Source organism: Balaenoptera musculus, chromosome 3, assembly GCF_009873245.2.
Source record: "Balaenoptera musculus isolate JJ_BM4_2016_0621 chromosome 3, mBalMus1.pri.v3, whole genome shotgun sequence".
NCBI lineage: Eukaryota > Metazoa > Chordata > Mammalia > Artiodactyla > Balaenopteridae > Balaenoptera > Balaenoptera musculus.
The window spans coordinates 163,933,232-163,953,444 of record NC_045787.1 but is presented as its reverse complement, the minus strand read 5'-3'; the positions used below and the strand labels follow the sequence as shown (position 1 = coordinate 163,953,444).

General features: G+C 50.3%; 1 protein-coding gene and 1 non-coding gene across 4 annotated transcripts; one reads left to right on the top strand and one right to left on the bottom strand.

Moving 5' to 3' along the window:
• Nucleotides 1-3,087: 3,087 nt before the first annotated feature.
• LOC118893760 lies at nucleotides 3,088-3,194 on the top strand. The gene has a single exon (XR_005019600.1). It is a non-coding gene; the product is annotated as a U6 spliceosomal RNA (small nuclear RNA).
• Nucleotides 3,195-11,468: 8,274 nt separating this feature from the next.
• KEAP1 (kelch like ECH associated protein 1) lies at nucleotides 11,469-19,892 on the bottom strand. 3 transcript variants are annotated; one of them, XM_036846967.1, is made up of 6 exons: nucleotides 19,139-19,892; nucleotides 16,386-17,071; nucleotides 14,297-14,982; nucleotides 12,820-13,025; nucleotides 12,366-12,542; nucleotides 11,469-12,207 (listed from the first exon to the last, which is right to left on the bottom strand). In XM_036846967.1, the coding sequence occupies exons 2-6, from the start codon at nucleotides 17,022-17,024 to the stop codon at nucleotides 12,041-12,043; spliced, it is 1,875 nt and encodes a 624-aa protein (XP_036702862.1). In that variant the 5' UTR covers nucleotides 17,025-17,071; nucleotides 19,139-19,892; the 3' UTR covers nucleotides 11,469-12,040. The 3 variants fall into 3 exon arrangements, with proteins under 3 accessions (XP_036702862.1, XP_036702860.1, XP_036702861.1); XM_036846965.1 differs by lacking the exon at nucleotides 19,139-19,892 and adding an exon at nucleotides 18,747-18,848; XM_036846966.1 differs by lacking the exon at nucleotides 19,139-19,892 and having other exon boundaries at nucleotides 16,386-18,733.
• Nucleotides 19,893-20,213: the final 321 nt, after the last annotated feature.

Sequence of the window (20,213 nt, the reverse complement as noted above, 5' to 3'; positions counted from 1 at the left end):
TGGGAGTCTCCATTCCTGCTGTATTATACAAACTGTACCATAGACCCCAGAAGTGTGGACTCAGCACTGTTGTTGAACGGCGAGTCATGTCATCAGAGAGGGTGAGGGAGGACTGGGCAGAGCCTGCCCTTCCCCCGGCCCCAGGGCCAGGAGTGATCGGCAGCTGGGGACAGGGACCCCGGGGAGTGGGGGGGGGGGAGTCAGTACCCCCTTGAGCTGCTCCACTTTGATGATCAGTCAGTAGGTCTGCTGATCGATACTCAATCCTTCGATCTTGTCTCCAATTAAACCGAGGCTTTCACCCATCTTCCTGGCTGATGTGGCTTCCTTTCCCATCCTGTTTCTCAAGGTGTGTGTCTCTCTCGCTATCTGTCTGGGGAGGTGTGGGGAAAATGAACGGCCTCTGTCCCTGCCCCTTCCCAAGCAGATAGAACTTGAAGGGGGTGCAGACAGCTTGGCGGCAGGCAGCCCCCCGGCCTGGGCCAGGTCCAGGCACAGGGGCTGCAGGTTGTAAAGTGGAGGTTCAGACCACGCAGTTTTTAGAGGCCAGCAGACCCAGGTAAGCCTTGTTTCTCTCACGTGGAGCATATCTGATGCAACGCGGGTTCTCCTGGTACCACGAAGTCATTCCTGGAAACCTGACTGACCCCCACCTCCAACATCTGGTTGCCAGGTCATGATAAAAGCTCTTGGATCAAATTCTGCCCTGCAGACATTAAACTTGATTTATTAGCACAAGAGAATTTACATCTGTAAGTTCCATGAATTCTGGCCATGATAGTGTTGCAGCCCTCAGGCTGCATTAAAACAAAACCAAAACAAACAAACAAACAGACTTGACTATCCTAAAGCCTGTGAACCTTATGATGTATATCAGGCAAGCTGAATCCTCCCAAGTTCACACAGGACCAGCTTGGGATTTTAGCTCTGTTTTTCCAACGAGTTCATACAAGATCGGGGAGCTAGTGAGTCTCAGATATTTTAACCAATCCACATATTTGAATACTGTTAACTCCACCCCTGGGAGCCCATTTTTCTAACCTTTATCAGCCTAATTAACAAGCCCCGATTTCACCAATAAAACGTTTCTGCCATTCATTATGCTAATTAGCAAAACTTCCCTTGTGAATAAAGATGAAGATGGAGGAAGTGTTTGTGATGCAGGTTTTCAGATTAGAATACGGGCTGCCTCTGGTGTGTAATAAACAGAGATACACACGTACACACACAGTCCTTAAGTGGTTAAGCACAGTGGGACCGGTATATATTCACAGCATGTGTCTTCTGAAACAAAATGATGGCAGCTTGGGACTTCCCTAGTGGTCCAGTGGTTAAGAATCTGCCTTCCAATGCAGGGGATGCGGGTTCGATCCCTGGTCGGGGAACTAAGATCCCGTGTGCCGCGAGGCAACTAAACCCGCGTGCTTTAGGGCCCGAGAGCCACAACTAGAGAGCCCGTGTGCCGCAACGAAGAACCTACACACCACAACTAAGACCCGACGGAGCCAAATAAAAAATATTGAAAAAAAAAAAAAAAAAAAAAAGATGGCAGCTTCCCTGGATCTGAGGATAGGCCGACCCACCTACTCTGCTATTTGTCTCTAGTGGCCAAGGACTGGTTTGGATCCCAGTTGTAGCTGTGTGACCTTGGGCGTGATCTCTCTGACCTGCAATTGTTTCATTTATAAAATGGGGTTAACAAAAGTTCCAGACTAGAGAGGGTGTCCAGTGAAACTTTCTATGACGATAAAAATGTTCTATGTCTGCGCTATCCAATAAGGCAGCCACTAGCCACACGTGGCTATTAAGCACCTGAAATGCGGCTAGTGCAATTGAACTGGAGTTTTAATTTTCCTTTACGTTAAGTAGCCACGTTTAGCCAATGGCTACTATATCTGACTGTGCAGTATTGGCACTTAAGCGAGAGAGTTAATGTAGAGGGTTTAATGTATACAAAGGTTCTCCTGCTTGACTTTGACTTAAAGATTCATAGTAGATATCCTGGGCCAGAGGAGCAGGGGCCAGCCTGGACCCAGGGGGGAAGAGCAAAGCTGAAAAACTAGGTAGAAGTTTCCAGGGAATCTGAATTTTGCGCAAGAAGCAACGAGGAGACACAGTTGTTTTCCCGAGGGTGTTTCAAAGGGAAGCAGAGTCGGGGAAAGGGTGTTGGGCTGGGGGTCAGGAGGCGACAGTATCAATCCCAGCCTGCAGGGGTTAGGTGGGTGGCTCTGGGTGAGCCTTCTTGCTCTGGACCTCAGTTTTCCCAAGTGTAAAAGGGTAGGAGTGATGTCCCACATGCCTCCTGAGTTGGGACTTGGTGACAGTCTGAGAATGTGGGTCAAAGGATAGAGGTGGCATGTGACCGTCAACTGGCTCTTTAAAATTCTCCTGTTGGGGAGTTCATCTTTCCTCAGGGAAAGGTGGCCAAGGGCAGAGAAGCCGTGTAATCTGAACAGGACAGGGGGCCCTGGGAAGGGGTGGAGTCGGTTCATTCTTTGAAGGTGACATCAGCCACTTGCAGGCTTCAGGGGTCTGGGGCAAATGGCTCCACCTCGCCCAGCCTTTAGAGGGCTCTGCCCCATACTAAACCCATTACTCAGATTATTTTATCAACTTTCCAGCTGTTCTTGAGATACATTCTATCATTTTGCAGATGAGGAAACTGAGGCTGAGAAGTGATCTCACAGTGTTGAGAAAATTCAGGGAAATAAGGCAGGGATCTCACTTCACCCAATGCCTGTTTGACAATGATAGCTGCCTGGTACTTTTATATTATTATCGCTATTTTAGTTCACATGCACAAAATCCTGAGATGTGGGTAATATTTCTCCCTCTTTTCTCAGCATAAAAATATATGGAAGTAAAATGAAAAGAAGACAGCTTTCTTTTTTCACCTATTGGCAAATAATGAAAAGATGGATCATCCAGGGGTAGGCAAAGCACTTTCATAGCTCGTTAGTGCTGGTAGAAATTAGCACATACAGCTTTCCAGGAGTGGTCTGACAATATTTATCAAAAACATAACTGTGCATGCATTTTGACACAAACGTTGCACTTTTAAAAATATTTATCCTAAAGAACCAGTTGGTGCTCGCTTCAGCAGCACATATACTAAAATTGGAACCATACAGAGAAGATTAGCATGGCCCCTGCCCAAGGATGACATGCAAATTCGTGAAGCATTCCATATTTTTGCAAATCAAAACTACAGTGAGGTATCACCTCACACCAGTCAGAATGGCCATTATCAAAAAATCTACGAACAACATATGCTGGAAAGGGTGTGGAGAAAAGGGAACCCTTTTGCACTGTTGGTGAGAATGTAAATTGATACAGCCACTATAGAGAACAGTATGGAGGTTCCTTAAAAAACTAAAAATAGAACTACCATATGACCCAGCAATCCCAATACTGGGCATATACCCTGAAAAAACCATAATTCAAAAGGACACATGTACCTCAATGTTCATTGCAGCACGATTTACAATAGCCAGGACATGGAAACAACCTAAATGTCCAGCGGGGCTTCCCTGGTGGCACAGTGGTTAAGAATCCTCCTGCCAATGCAGGGGACACAGGTTCGAGCCCTGGCCCAGGAAGATCCCACATGACGCAGAGCAACAAAGCCCATGCACCACAACTACTGAAGTCCGCGGGCCTAGAGCCCGTGCTCTGCAACAAGAGAAGCCACAACAATGAGAAGCCCGCGCACTGCAACGAATAGTAGCCCCCGCCCGCTGCAACTAGAGAAAGCCCACGCACAGCAACGAAGACCCAACACAGCCAAAAATAAAAACAAGTAAATTTATTTTAAAAATATCCAGGGACTTCCCTGGTGGCCCAGGGGTTAAGAATCCGCCTGCCAATGCAGGGAACACGGGTTCGAGCCCTAGTCTGGGAAGATCCCACATGCCGTGGAGCAACTAACCCGTGTGCCACAACTACTGAGCCTGCGTGGCACAACTACTGAAGCCCACAAGCCTAGAGCCCGTGCTCTGCAACAAGAGAAGCCACTGCAATGAGAAGCCCGTGCACCACAACAAAGACCCAATACAGCCAAAAATAAATAAATAAAATTTTTAAAAAATGTCTAACGATAGATGAATAGATAAAGAAGATGTGGTACATATATACAATGGAATATTACTCAGCCATAAAAAGGAACGAAATTGGGTCATTTGTAGAGATGTGGATGGACTTAGAGTCTGTCATACTGAGTGAAGTAAGCCAGAAAGAGAAAAATATCGTATTTTAACGCATATATGTGGCATCTAGAAAAATGGTACAGATGAACCTATTTGTAGGACAGGAATAGCAACGTAGACGTAGAGAACTGATATGTGGACACAGTGGGGGAAGGGAAGGGTGGGACGAATTGGGAGATTAGGTTTGACATAAATACACTACCAGGAGTAAAATAGCTAGTAGGAACCTGCTGTATACCACAAGGAGCTCAGCTTAGTGCTCTGTGACGACCTAGATGGATGGGATGGGGTGGGTGGGGAGAGAGGTCCAAGAGGGAGGGGATATAGATATATATACAGCTGATTCGCTTCATTGTACAGCAGAAACTAACACAACGTTGTAAAGCAATTTTACTCCAATAAAAAAATTAAAAAAAAAAAGAACCAGTTGGATGAAAACCTAAAGTTACAGGTACCAAATGCCCATTCTAGTGCTGGTCAGAATAGTGAAGAATTGTTAAGAACCCAGATGTCCAACACTAGGTAGTCATGAAATTATGCTTCCTGTATGATGGAGTGATATGCACTTATTAAAAACAATGAGGTGAGACTTCCCTGGTGGCGCAGTGGTTAAGAATCTGCCGGCCAATGCAGGGGACACAGGTTCGATCCCTGGCCCGGGAAGGTCCCACATGCTTTAGAGCAACTAAGCCCATGCGCCACAACTACTGAGCCTGCGCTCTAGAGCCCGTGAGCCACAAGTACTGAGCCCTTGTGCCACAACTACTGAAGCCTGCACGCCTAGAGCCCATGCTCCACAAGAAGAGAAGCCACCGCAATGAGAAGCCCGAGCACCGCAATGAAGAGTAGCCCCCACTCGCTGCAACTAGAGAAAGCCCGTGTGTAGCAACAAAGACCCAACACAGCCAAAAATAAATAGATAAAATAAGTAATAATTTTAAAAATAAAATATAATAAATATAAATAAATAAAAATAAAAACAATGAGGTGGGTCTATATTTATTGAAATGACAAGATGTTCACAATGAGAAGAGCAGGCTTCAAAATGTTCTGCATGGGCTTCCCTGGTGGCGCAGTGGTTAAGAATCCGTCTGCCAATGCAACGGACACAGGTTCAAGCCCTGGTTGGGGAAGATCCCACATGCCAAGGAGCAACTAAGCCCAAGCGCCACAACTACTGAGCCTGCACTCTAGAGCCCACGAGCCACAACTACTGAAGCCCACGCGCCTAGAGCCCATGCTCCGCAACAAGAGAAGCCCCCGCTCTCAGCAACTAGAGAAAGCCCCTGCGCAGCAATGAAGACCCAAGGCAGCCAAAAATAAATAAATAAATAAATAAAATTTTTTTTAAATGTTCTGCTTTATACCATCCTACATATGTGCATAGAAAAAGCAGTTTGTTCATCAAAATATTTACAGTCTCCAGTGAATGGATTAAAAGACACTGGTGTTTTCTGTTCTGTAGTCTTGGATGTTTTCTGAATTTTTGCAATGAACATGTATTACTTTCATAATCAAGGGGAAGTTATTTCATAATCAGAGGAAAGAAATAGCCAGTATTTGTTATCTGGGAGCCACAGAAGCATAGTAGATAAGCACACGGACTCTGGATTCTGGTCGCGACTCTGCCAGTTAATGACTGAGTTAGTTTGAGCAGATCACTTACTCATGCTGTGCTTCAGTTTCCCTCGCTGTAAAATGCAAATAATAACAGCTCAGGTTTGCCAGGCGATTACCATGTGCCAGGCACTGTTTTACATAAATGACTGCACTTAACTCTCCTAACAGCCCTGCTAAGTAGGTACTATTCTATAAAATGGGTCACAGGCGAGGAAGGAGGTAGGACTAGGCGTTCGAACCCCTGTGCGCCCCCCAGAGTGGGTCTGAGGAACTACAGCAGGCAGGAAGGTGCGCGGCGCGTAGACTGGGAAGAAGGCGTGCCAAGGTCGCGCGGGATATTTTCTTCCCCGAGCTACGATTGGTTGTCGTAGCTGTCATTAGCCAAAAAAGCAGCCAATGAGAGGCGCGGCCGCTGCGCTTTTCGAACGAGATGACTGAGGGAGCCGAGGAACTTGGACCGAGGCAGGTGCGACGAACCCTGAGGCGGGTGAGGGGACCTGGCATCACTCCCTTCTTGAGAGTGACCCCAGCGCCGTTCCCATTTTCTTAGGGAGGCCCCGGCGTCATCCCCCTTTCCTGAGAGTTACCCTAGCGTCATTCCTGCCGTGCTGAGGGGGACCCCAGCATCCTCTCGCCCTCCTGAAGTGAACCCTAGCAGCGTCTCTTCTTTCTGAGAGCGACGCCAGAGTCGATCCCACTTCTTTAGGGAACCCTGGTGTCAGGCCCCTTGCTGATGGGGCCCCAGCATTATCCTTCCTGAGGGAGACCGACCCTGGCCTCACCCCCTCTTCTTGAGGGGTCCCCTCCTATGTCATCCTTTCCTAAGGGGACCCCCCCAGGGTCATACTCCCCCCCTTCCTCAAGGGTCCCCGTATTGCTCCTCCTTCCTGAGAAGGGGTCTGGCATTGTCCCCTCCCTTCCTGAGAGTTCGTCGTCGTTGCCATCCCCATACCCTGAAAGAACCCCTCATCCCCCTTCTCTCTCTGAGGGTAATCTCTCCCTCCCTTGCAATTCAAGAAGGACCCCGGCAAGGGCTTCGGTGGTCCCCGTACATGAGAAGTCCCAAAGCCCCCTCCTGCGCTTTCCTATCCCCAGCTGGGGAGAGGGAGAAGGCAAGGCTCAAATCACCCTCAAAATGTTTGGGGGCGGGGGAGCGAAACTAGCTGATAAAGGAACTCACCATGTCACATGAGAAGTTGTTTAAGGAACTGGGGCTGTTTCTCCTAAAATGGGAGCTGGAGGAAGGATCTAAAGCTGCCTTAAAATATTTATCAAGTGCTTGTCACAGCTCCTGACATCATCAGTAGGTACTTATTCAGCAACTGGATATGTGCAGGCTGTTACCTGAAAGAGGGATTACTCTGTTCCATGAAGTTCCAAGGTATCTGATGATAACAGGTAAAGAAAGGTCAAAAGGGCTTCTTGGGTTGAACTAAAATCGTAACAGGCTAAGTAGCTCTACTCTTGCACAGAGCTGGCGAAATCCACACCGTTGGAGAAGCATCTGCATGACCTCACCAATTCCATTTAATCTCACAAATGTTTATCATACATCCACTGTGACCAAGAATTCATCTACTCAACGTTCAAATGTGGGTGAAGCTCCTATTGTGTGCCAGTAAATAAAATGGTGAACAAGACGAAGAATAGAGGAATAATTATGAATACAAGGCAAAAAAATACATTGTTTATGACTTCTGCAAGCTACTTTTTCCTAGAGCACTTCTCAGGGTTTCTGGTTGTACATTAATAAAATACAAATAACTGTCCACCCCTCACCGCCCTTGACCATAGGCTACAGGAGGGCAGAAACCATGTCTTCTGCTCCCAGTTGTATCTACACAGGGTCTGGAATATGGTAGGCACTGAAATATTTGTTGTTCCCGCCTCATCTGTTCACTTGGTGAATCCTCAGAGGAACTGGGAGATGGTCAGAGACGGTGAAATATGATCAGTAAGGGAAAGACATGGGCTAGAAATGAAAGAGAATCCACCTGCGATAGCTGAGACTTAAGAAACACCAACTCCTTGGCTAATGCTATTAATCTTTCCTGACCCTGAAGCTGAGGGCAAGTGAAGGCAAAGAGGGAGCTGACGTCAGCATCGGGCTGCAGTTTCGAATTTCCCACAAATGTTGTCTAAATCAACTGAATAAATTCCAGGGGATCCTGGGATGTGTAGTCTGAAAAGTGTTCCTGGGTGTCCGGCTTAAAATTTGGTGTAATAAAATCAAAGTTACAACCCTGAGGTGTGGATTTGGTGCCGGTGCTCACAGGAGGGAGAGTCCTTGTTTATTTATAAAAATATAATTTTCCCAGAAGTTCTGAAGAATGCTGATTTTTTAAAAAATAGGAACAAGCCAAAATCAGGGCATTCTACACTCTGGGGCTTCTCCAATCTCGCTCCTTTTCTTTTCTGGAAATAGTTCCGTTTTTTACCCAAAGGCCCGCAAGAGGGTGCTGCACTCCTTTTAGGCCACACTTCCTGTATCAACCCTGAGGGTCTTGGGGAGCTACAAAACCATCATAAAATAAGACAGGTGGGTTGGTGGAAGCACTGATTTTTTCACAGGTAATGAGAGCCAGTGAGGAATTTTAAGTAATGCAGGTATAGTACTATGAGGTAATAAAATGTTATCATTATCATTCTGACTTTGAAAACCTTAATAATTCAGATTAATGTTAGCATTTCAGGTTTTTAGTACTTACCTCGTTCCTAGTCAATAATACTACATTGGGCTTCCCTGGTGGTGCAGTGGTTAAGAATCCGCCTGCCAATGCAGGGGACACGGGTTCAAGCCCTGGTCCGCGAAGATCCCACATGCTGCGGAGCATCTAAGCCCGTGAGCCACAACTTCTGAGCCCACGTGCCGCATCTACTGAAGCCCGTGCGCTCTACAGCCTGTGCTCCACAACAAGAGAAGCCACCGCAATGAGAAGCCCGCGCACTGCAACGAAGAGTAGCCCCTGCTCGCTGCAACTACAGAAAGCCCGCGCACAGCAACAAAGACCCAACACAGCCAAAAATAATAAATATTTTAAATAATAATAATAATAATACATTTATTGTATTCTTACTGTGTGCCAGGTGCTAGATACTGTTACTATTCCCCACTTTACAGAGGAGGAAAATGAGGCCCAGAGAGGATCTGCACCTAGTAAGTGACAGATATGGGTCTCAAACCTAGTCTGTTTTCTCTATTCTTTTTTCTTTTAAATTTAATTTTCTTAAATTCTATCTATCTTCTGCAATACTGTATATTCTATCTTCTGCAATACTGTATATTCCCACTAACATTTATATTTTAAAACCAGGATTCCCAGTGTTCTCCTTACTTGTTGCAAGTAATAAATACTTCCTTCGCCCAATTAAAAAACAAACGCACCAGAATACACTCCCAAGGGAGAAGATAGTCCTTGAATTGAAGGTATGTTGTATTGCACAGATATTCTAGCATCCAGAACTACAGTGGCCTTCACAGAGCTGAAAGTTATCTTAGACATTGTCCAGTTAATTGAGTGGGAAGTTACTTGCTCATCATCACCATGAGTTCATCCTGTCTTTCACCTTCATCTTTGTTTTCTCTTTCTATACTGGAACTTCCCCTTAGCTTATAAACATGCTGTATCTTCTCAATCAAAAGCAAAACCGTAAACCCTCCCTGAACCCTTCGTTCCTCTCTAGCTGTCATGTGTACTTTCTTTGCCTCTTCTCACCCAAATGTCTCAAAAGAGATGTTCCTTCTTTCAGCATCCTTCACTGATTCAGTGTTTATCTCCTCGGCAACAGTGCCTGTTCTAAGGAGGCACTCAATAAACATCTGCAGAATCTATTGCTTTACCCTCACGATTCTACCAAAATGGTTCTTAGTAAGCTTACTTTCCAATCGCCAAATCCAGCGAGCATTTGAAGGTCTCTTTCTGAACCGCTTTGTATTTAATAGTGTGATTCTTTTAAACTTTTTGTGCTCAAATTTTTCACCACTTGGCTTCTGTGACACTGTACATTTCTTAGTTTTTCTCATAATTTTCTGCTGTTGTGTTTCTATCGGGCCTTCTCTTACTTCCCTCTACTCCTTAAATGTTGTTTCTCAGAATTTGCCTTTAACCCATTATTCTTGTTCGACGCCAGTGTCTCAAAATGTGGTCCCTGGATGAGCAGCTTCAGCATCAACCGGGAACTTGTTAGAAATGCAGTTTCTTGGGACCCACCTATTGAATGAGAGACATCTAGAAAATTCAGCACCCATTTATGATTTTAAAAAAGATGTAGCAAACTAGGTATAGGAGGGAGCTTCCTGAACTTGATAAAGTTTCCAGAAAAACTTAAGGCACAGATTACAGAAAATGTTTTGGCAAGTATCAGAATTAATGGTGGAACATTAGAAGCAGTCACCTTATAGTTAGAAGTAAGACAGCTATGCCCACTATTACCATTACTAACCAAAATGGTATAGAATGTCCTAGCTACTGCTGTAAGACAAGAAAAAGAAATGAGTTGTAGAACTATTGGAAAGATGACATTACACTATCATTATTTGTAGATGACTATCTGCTAAAAAAAAAAAAGATACTAGAAAGAAGCTGGCAGAAGATCAATACATCTATATCAACAACTTCCCCATAACAGAAGTATCAATTTAAAAGGATCAGTGAGTAAAGATCTCATTGACAAGAGCAGCAAGGCCTATAAAACTCCCATAAAACCCACTGCAAGCCCTTTGTGGAGAAATTATAAAGCTTTCCTAAAGGACAGCGAAGTCTTCACTAAATAGACAGATATACCAAGTTCATGAACGAAGAGACCTAATATAAAAATTGTTTTCTCCCCAACTGGATACTTTAATATATTATTATTTTTATTGATATTAGTATAGTATTTTTAAATAAATTTATTTATTTTTATTTATTATTTTTGGCTGTGTTAGGTCTTCATTGCTGCGTGTGGGCTCTCTCTAGCTGCCGCGAGCAGGGGCTACTCTCCGTTGCGGTGCGCGGGCTTCTCATTGCGGTGGCTTCTCTTGTTGCTCCTGGCAGGGAAGGAATCAAATGTTTCCTCTAAGCTGTTTGGAAGAACCTGTGAAATCCCCAATAGTTGAGACCATACTTCATTCTTCTTTTCTCCACTCCCCCAGCACGAACAGAGTTGACTCGCAGAAGAAAAGATCCAGGCCACATACTCTGTTCACACATATAGTTCAGAAGGAACCAGGCTGTTGAACCCTTTGCCTAAGAAAATTCTCAAGAACCCCTTTGTCCCAGGCACCTAAATAAAATAAAAGGCTCAGTCTACGTTATTGAAGTGTATAAAGATGACCAGATGGACTTTCACGGCATTTGGAAGGCGTGCTAGGGATAGTCTGCCTTAAAATATAAACTGTTCGCATGTGCAGTTAACCTCAGGGAGCCCTAGGAGATGAGTCAAGGAGTTGGGTCACTGTCTGCAAAGCAGCTAAAAGTGATAGACAAAGTGAGCCCTGTGTGGCTTGCCCATGGGGAGAAAGATAACCTACATATCAAAATTCAACGGGCCGAGATAACAAACTGGTTTCAAATCCAAGCCCTAAATCAAAGACTTGAGTGCATTTCAGGAGAAGAGTCCTTTCTGTCCCACTGGTTCGAGACCTCCAGCTGACAGCCTGGGTGGAAGACACTAGTTAGTTTGTTCTTTATTTTCAATGGAAAGTTACAGGGTTACTTATCAACAAAATGACTGTCCAGGGCAACGATACCCAGTGGTTTCTATGTACAGGCCCATCCCCGGGGTCCACACCTCTGGAGGGGCCTCAGCCCCTGAGGCCTCAGTTGGCTCCTTCCCAGGCCTCCAAGAACCAATCACGAAGATGCAGGGAACAAAAACCAGCCTGTCCTCGGCACCTGCTTTCATCCCAAAGGGAGGCGGTGGCTGCTGGTGTGGGACCCAGGCCTGGTCTCGGGGTAGCAGGTGTAGGGGCCTCTCCCCGGGGGGCCCGTGCTTCCCGCACCCACCTCCCGGGCAGGCTCTCTTGGACATTCCTGGGACTACTCTGATGGGCTCACGGGTTCCCATTCTGGCCTTCTTTTCTTTCGAGTTGTCATTTTAACAATGAGGCATCCCAGCCTCCCATCCTGGAGGACAAGCATTTGCTCTGTAGCCTTTTCTTTTGTCCCTGTTTTTGTACAAAGACGACAATACTCTGGATTGGAACATTTTTTTGCCCGAGAAACAAAAGTGGCTCAACAGGTACAGTTCTGCTGGTCGATCTGCTTCCGGCAGGGCTCCATGGTGACAGCGACGCCAACCCCACTCCGGCCAGATGTCATGCAGGTCACCTCGCTCCAGGTGTCCGTGTCTGGGTCGTAACACTCCACGCTGTCCAAGAACGTGTGACCGTCGTAGCCTCCTGCAGGGAGAGCAGAAGGGATTGTTGCTCCCTCCGAGGGCAGGGGAAAAAAGAGGAGAAGAAACCACAAGATGCCTTCCTGCCAGGATTGGAGCCTGCCCCTAAAAGATGGGGTTAGGTAGGCTTCTCCACCCAGGCCCCCACTCCCAGGGCCTCACCGAGAACGTAGATTCTTCCCTGGTGCACAGTAGTTCCCAGAGCGCTTCTCCGATGCTTCATGGGGGCTACGAAAGTCCACGTTTCTGTCTCCACATCGTAGCGTTCCACGCTGTTCAGCTGGTCCTGACCATCGTAGCCCCCCGCAGCATAGATGCAGTTGTGCAGGACGCAGACTCCTAAGTGGTACCACGCAGAGAGGGTGACTCCGGGGCCTGGCCTTGCGGGCCCCAGCCACCACCTTCTTGGGCGGGGGGGCCCTCCCCTCCCCCTTCTCCCCTCTCCCGAGTGACCCTTTAGAAACAAAGCCGGGAGAGAAGAGCATGGATTCTATCAGAATCTAGCTCTCCCGTGTGTGCCACGGGGTTTAAGGCTGAAACAGGAGGCCTGGCCGAGTTTCACGCCCAGGGGTGGGAGGGTGTTCTCTTCTCTCCCCTCCCCACAGCCCCTGCGCACCTGCCCCACTTCGGATGGTGTTCATGGGTGTGATCATTCGCCACTCGTTTCTCTCTGGGTAGTAACACTCGGCTGAGTTAAGGCGGTTCGTCCCGTCAAAGCCCCCGACCGCGTAGAGTAGACGGTTGAGGACAGCCACTCCCACCCCAATCCTTCGCGTCAGCATTGGGGCCACCAAGTGCCACTCATCCCGCTCTGGCTCATACCTGCAACGACATAATAACAATGACAACAGCAACCACAGCTGACCTGGAACACTGACCCCCACTGATATTCTGCTACGTCTTTAGGCACTTGAACTCTTTAATTCTCACAAGGATTCCCCAAAACACAAGTTATCAGTAAGTCCATTTTCCAGATGAGGAAACTGAGGTTCACAGCCACCATCTGCTCAAGGTCACATGCACATCTGTTGGACCCCAATGGCTCCGTCATACAACTGCCTGTGCTGAGTGTTATGTGTGTTACCTCACCAAAGCCCCACGCAGCCTGGTGGGGAAAGGAGTCCTCGCTATCGTCCCCCACCTCACAGATGACAAGACGGAGGCACAGAGAGGTGAGATGGCATGCCCATGGTCACCCAGGAAGTGGCAGACCTGGGGTCTGATCCAGCTCTCTTGGACACCAGAACCCCAGTCCTAACAACTAGGCTACCGCCTGGCATGGTTCTTCTCAAAGTATGATGCTCAAAGACGGAGTAACCACATGTCCCAGTTGGCCCAGGCACTTCCAGTTCAGGCCTGCGCTCCGGGAATAATTCATAGGGCCCCTTTTTTTCTCGAAAGTGGGCTGCTGAGGGTGATGCATCATCTCATCATCCTATTCACAGACCGTGTACATTAGAAGCCTCTGGGGTGTTTGTTTAAAATTCCTACTCCCCAGCCTCACTCCAAATCCACCAATGCCAGATCTCCAGCATCCCCTGTGGTGGGCCGGGGAGTTTGTTTTAACAAGTTCCAGGTGAGAACTGTATTCTGGCTCACACCTCTGGAAAACAAGAAGGCAGAGGACTAGGCTATAGGAGAGTCAAAAGCCCAAAATACTTGGCCTCTAAACACAGGGTCGCCACGCACAGTTGTGCAGACTGTGTACTGCACAAGGGCACCACATCTAAGGGGGGACCTACCATGTAACAGGCCTCATACATATGTTTATTACAACAATTTGTGGACAGATGGCAGTGAGGTGTCACGTTTTAACAAAATTAGCATATTACAACAATTTCAAACTGATGGAACTTTTTCCAAAGCTGCACAAAGTTGCTGTGTGCATTTGTGGTGGCCCTGTAAACAGTTCCTAGGCCCAGACACATCATCCAAGGTCATGACCATAAATCTCCCAGGAGTTTAGCTTCACCTTGAGGCTTCCACTCCCTGAAGGCAAGGCACAGAGAAAAGCACTCAACAACAGGGGGAACCCCCAGATCCCAATGGCTTGGGAACCCTTGGAGCCCACCCCTCCAGACGCCGCCACTCACCTCTCCACACTGTTGTGGTGGATACAGCCATGGGAGCCGCCGACAGCATAGATGTGCCCATCGATGACTCCAACCCCGATTCGGTTTCGAGGTACGCTCATGGAGGCGCAGGGCGACCACTGGTTGGTCATGGGGTTGTAGCAGTCCAGGGCGCTGGAGTCAGTGTTGCCGTCGGGTGAGTTGTTCCGGCCACCCACGGCATACAGCAGCCCACCTACCACACAGCCTGCCAGCCCGCTCCTTGGCACCTGCAGGTCCGCCAACCGGAGCCAGGTGCCATCACTGGGGTTGTAGGCCTCCAAGTAGCTGAGTGACTGGCGGAAGTAACCGCCGGCCGTGTAGATGAGCCGGCCCACCTTGGGCGCCCGGCAGGGCATCACCTGTGTGGGCTTGTGCAGGGTGAGCTCCTGGAAGATCTTCACCAGGTAGTCCTTGCAGCGGGAGTCCGACTGCAGGATCTCGCACTTCTGCAGCTGCATCTGCAGGAAGTGGGGTGTGAGCGAGTGGCAGCGCACAGCCCGCAGCAGCGCCTGCACGTAGAAGCGCCGCTGCTCACAGTCGTACTTGACCCAGTTGATACAGGCGTGGAAGACCTCGGACTCGCAGCGCACGTTCAGATCGTCCCGGCTGATGAGGGTCACCAGCTGGCAGTGGGACAGGTTGAAGAACTCCTCTTGCTTGGCCACCTGCAGAGGGCATTTGTGTGACGGCCTGACTTACATGTCTCTCTCCACCTCCCCACCCCCCCAGCCCGCCCTTCAACAGTGCTATGACCTTGGACAAGTCACTCAACCTGCCTCTGACGATCTCAGTTTCCTCAGGTGTGAAACGGGAATTTGAACAGTATGAACCTCACAGTTTGTGAGGATCAAATGAGTTACATTACATGAGCCAAGCATGTAGTGCATAAGTACTCAGGTAAATGGGCAAAGACACAATGTATCATGTACGTTTTTGTATGATTTTGTATTTGAACTATAAGAACATTACCCTTTTCTTTTAAGGAAATTACTTTTCAAAATAGCAGACAGACTACAAAGGCAATAGCAATAGAATATTCTAGAAAGAAAAAAAAGTTCAGCCTCAAAGAAAACAGCCTGAGTTGCAATTTCAGCCCATTACTTTCTAACTGTGTGACTTTGGGCAAAGACCTGAAACATTCCAGGTCTTGGTTTTCTTCCTCTATAAAAAGGGGATTAAATTAGTAGCTATCTCATAGCAGGGCTACTCCTAGGGTAAATATTTCTTGCCAGGCACTGGTCTATGTAAATAATTTCAGTCACTCCACATAAGCGGGTTACCAATTTTCTGGTACCCCCAAGCCCATGCAACCCCTTGAAACCAATGCTGTGCAGGTCAGTGGGAGAGCCTTGCTCTTGGACCACCTTCCTGGAAGCCACAGGCCTTAGGACTAATGCCAGAGCTTCTTGGGGCATCTGGTCAACCCCCAAGGTGGTAGAGAAGAAGAGGAGTGGCGATCAGGGTAGTGTCCACCCCAGCTGGTCCCAGCCACTGGAGGATGACTTTGAAAACTTCCAAGAAGACATTCCAAAGCATACCTCCTCCTAGGAGAGCTGGGAAGATTCAGTGATTTAAAGGATGAAAATCACTTAGAACAGGGGCTGGCTCACAGCAAGTGCTCAACAAGCACTTATTTTGTCTATTCACAACTTCCTCCACTTAAAAACGAAAATGAAACAAAGAATAGTGCAAAAACAACACTTCGTGGACCAAAGAAAACATGTGTAAGGGTCATACTTGCAGTCAACAGCATGTCATGGGTGTTCAATAAATACTGGCTGACTGACTGAAAGGTCAGGCCCTGCTCAGCACACCAGAGTGGAATTGGCAACATATTCACTGCACCCTATCCCCACCTTTAACCCCAGAGAGACCAGGGAGCCCAGAAACCCATGAAGCCCTCACTTTCCTCGTTGTTTCCCAGAGTTGCCCCAGATATGTAGCCTAGGAAACCAGAACCCCATTTTTCTCCAGCTCCTTGCCTTGACCCTTCACATCTTAAGGGGAGACAGTGATGACCACCTGTCTGTTCCCAAGCCCTTGCTCCACGTCCCCTCCCTTTGCTCACCTCCCCAAAGTGCATGTAGATGTACTCTCGGGCACGCTGGTGCAGCTCGGTACAGCCGATCTGCTCGGCGAAGTTGGCGATGCCAATGGCGTTGCTGGGATCCAGCTGCTGCACCAGGAAGTCGCTGCAGGCGCGGACCACGCTGTCAATCTGGTACATGACGGCACCGTTCATGACATGGAGCACACACTTCTCACCCATGGAGATGGAGGCCGTGTAGGCGAACTCAATGAGGCGCTCCATGACCTTGGGGTGGATGCCCTCAATGGACACCACCTCCATGCCCTGCTCCCGCAGCCCATTGGTGAACATGGCCTTGAAGACGGGGCTGGATGAGGCCAGCACCACCTTGTGGGCCATGAACTGGGCGGCTGGTGCGTCCTGGTACTTGACCTGCAGTGTGACATCACACAGCTGCTGGCTGAGCCGCAGTTCGTTCATGATGCCGAAGGCCTGCTTGGTGTGATCCTCCAGGGTGTAGCTAAAGGTGCGGTTGCCGTGCTGGGAGGGCGTCACCTCGGCCTTGCACTCGGTGGAGGCGTACATCACCGTGTCCCCTGCCCCCTCAGGGCGCTGTGACCTCAGGGGCAGGAATTGGGTGTGGGCCCCAGCCCCACTAGGCCCGGGTTCCAGCTGCATGGGGTTCCAGGTGACAAGGGACAACACCACCACTGGCACTCAGGGGCCTGGAGGAGGGAGAGCACAGGGCTGGGGGGAGGGCCTGGGGCCAGGCCTTCTTTCCTAAGGTAAAGTAACTCCTAGACCAGTTTTCCCTCCTAAGCCCAGGTGAAGCATTGTGCATTTGCGCTCCCTAACTGCCCCATGGCCTCACCAGCCCAAGGGTCCATCCTAAATCATAGGTCAGATGGTGACCCTCCCCTGCTCAGAATCCCCCTACAACTCCCTGTGGCATGAAGAATAAAACCAAACTCTTCAATGGCTTGCAAAGCCCTTCACAGTCAGCTCCTGTCCACCTCTGCCCTTTGCTCATTCTGTTCCAGCTCTCTGGTGGCCCCTCCCTTCCTAGGACATGTTCAACTCACTCCTTCATTCACCTCACCAACATTTATTGAGCACCTACTGTGTGCCAGGCACTGTTCTAGGCACCGGGGACACAGCAGTGAGCAAGACAGGCATGCACTGTGTCCCGCTGGAGCTGACACTGAGGAGGGAAGGGCCATAAGTAAAATAAGCAAGACTGGAGCAGAAACTGGGGTTATGAAGAAAATGACAACAGCATTGGGACAGTGTGATGTGGGGGCAGTTTTTTTAAAATCAAGTAGTCCAGGCCTCTGTTGGAGCTGAGACCAGAAGGGTGAACGTATGAAGAAGCTGGGGGTGGGAGTCAGTTTTCCAGGCAGAGGGAACAGCAAGTGCAAAGGCTCAGAGGCAGAATGATGAGAGACAATCTAGAGAATCAGGGAGGAGTGTAATGAGAGAGACTGACTAGTGAAGGGAGGCTTTCGGTGAACCCTGTGGAGTCTGGAGGGCCAGAGCATGAGTTATGTTTTGAAAAGTCCTGCGGGGAGTGGGGGGGCGGGTGGTGGATCTGCAAGAGGCTCCCTGGGTTCTTCATCTTATCTTTCTCTGGGCTCGACTCAGAGTCACCTCCTCCCTGTTTTATTTCCATCACAGCACTTGTCAGCAAGGGAAAGGAGCTCCTTTGCTTGCTTGTTGAAGGATGGCCTGTCCCTCTGGCCCTGAGCCCCAGGCTTCAGAGGGCAGGTAGACCTGTGTAGGTCAGGGTTATGCCCACCCTCTCATGTGCCTCCCCTGCATCCTGCCTGGGGCCTGGCACCCCGCAGGAGTCAGTAAGCTGTGGCTGGCTGACTGCCCACTCCACTGTCCCTGCCAGAGCACCCTCCTCCACCGGGCCCTGGATGCCGCTTGGCCGCCTCTCCCCAGCCGAGGCCCAAGCCTGCCTCTCGGTCTTTGGCCAATGGGTCAACGGTGCCCCCTGGGCACCGGGCACTTCCCCCCAAGAAGCGGTAAGTGGGGGACTGCGCATGTCACGCCTGAGCCGCCAAGGCCTGGAGAAGGGAGGAAGTAACCCCGCCGCGGCCTCTCCACTGCCAGCCCCGGGGCACAGACCAAGCCCCCCAACGCCCCGGGGTCCCCGGGCCTCCGTCCGAGGGGCGCTCCCTGGGCCTCTCGCTCGGCTTGCGTCGCTCCCGGGCCACCCCGCGAGTCGCGCCGTCCAACAAAAGGATAGGACTCGAGCCGCGCCCTCCTGGCCCTCCGCGGAGCCGCGGAAACCCCGAGACCGGGCCCGCATCTCCCGGTTCTCCGGCCCCCGGGCACGGCCGCAGGGCGCTCACGGCCCGCGGCGCCCTCAGCCCGGGCGCAGGCCGCCCCACTCACCCCGCCATGGCCGCGCTCGGGCTCCGCCTCCGTCGCCCAGGCCCGGGCGCCTCCATCGCAGTGCGCAGGGGGGAGGCGCGGAACACGCGCAGGTCACCATGACTAAGCAGAGCCGGGCGCCGGCCGTGTCAGAATAAAAGTCCCCGCGGCCCCAGGCCTCCCGCGGCGGGGCCGCTCCCCCTCCCCCGCCCACGCTAGCCGTCGCCCTGTTGCGCAGCCCCAGCGCGGCGACCACAGCGCCGGTCATTGCGGCGGGACCAAGGACCGCAGCGCAGCCAGCCGCGTGGTCGGAGCCGCGGAGAATCAGAGCCCCAGGTTCGAGGCCCAGCGCTTCCCCGCACCAGGGATCAGTGGACACCCCTCCCCGCCGCTGCCGCCGCCGGCGCGCTCACCTGCGTCTCTGCGTAGCCTCCGCTGCTCTCGCCGCGGGGTGGGGATGCCAGGGGCGCGGCGGTGGCTCCGCGGACGGTGGTGCCACACGCGCACCGAGCTTCCGGGAAGCCCGAGGGGCCGTGGCCCGGTCGGGCGCGGCTCCCGCCTAACCTTCACTGTCAGGGTCCCGCGGGCGCTTCCGCCGTCTGGGGGGCCTCGGCTTCGGGGCGGCGGGGCCTGTGGGATTGCGGCCGTCGAATGGGGGGCAGCCTCGGGACGCCCGGGAAGGAGGCGGGGAGAGGGCGCAGCGGGGAAGGAGTCGCGATTCCCCGCCCTTCCCGCAGCTGCCCGGCGCTCGTGAGCGAGGAATGGGGCGTCGGGCGAGGGCGCACGGCCAAGCCCACCCGACCCGTCCCTCCTTCGCAGCCCCTTCCATCCGCCGGCTTTCGTCGTGTCAGCGCAGGTCTGCTCTCCACGACCTGTTCTCCCTTTAACTCCACACAGTGCAGGCCTCACATTAAGGCGGCCTCAGGATCCAGCCAGAATTGTCTGCCTACTTGGATTTGCATTGTCTTTATTTTTTATCTCCAGTCTGGAGGCGCGTGGAGCTCGCGGTCGGGCATTCGAACAACGGCTCTGCCACTCTCTATCTCTGTGCTGGTGGGCCCATAATTTAACCTCTCCATGCTTCAGTTTCCTCCCTGTAAAATGTTAATACCTGCTAGGTTATCGGGAGAACTAAATGAGAACGCTAGGGCCTAATAAATATGGATTGTTATTTTTCATGGCAAGTGATACTGAGTTTGCTGTTTGTGATATAAAGTTAGTTTTTAAGTAAATGTATTTAAGTTTTTTAAAAAGAGTCCATCTATATGAAACACTAGGCTGAACAGATGTTGGTCTAAGAAAGGATTACACCCACTTCCGGGGTGAACCTGGAAGATTCAGCCTCCCTGCCCAGGGTCTGGGATTAATCCAGTGTCCAAGGCTGGAGTGGGGTTCCTCCCCCCTCCTCCCATTCCAGTTGCGTGAAGCTGCAGTTCTGGGTAGCTCCAGAGGGGGCGCAATAGCATAGCCGGCAAATACTGTATAGGG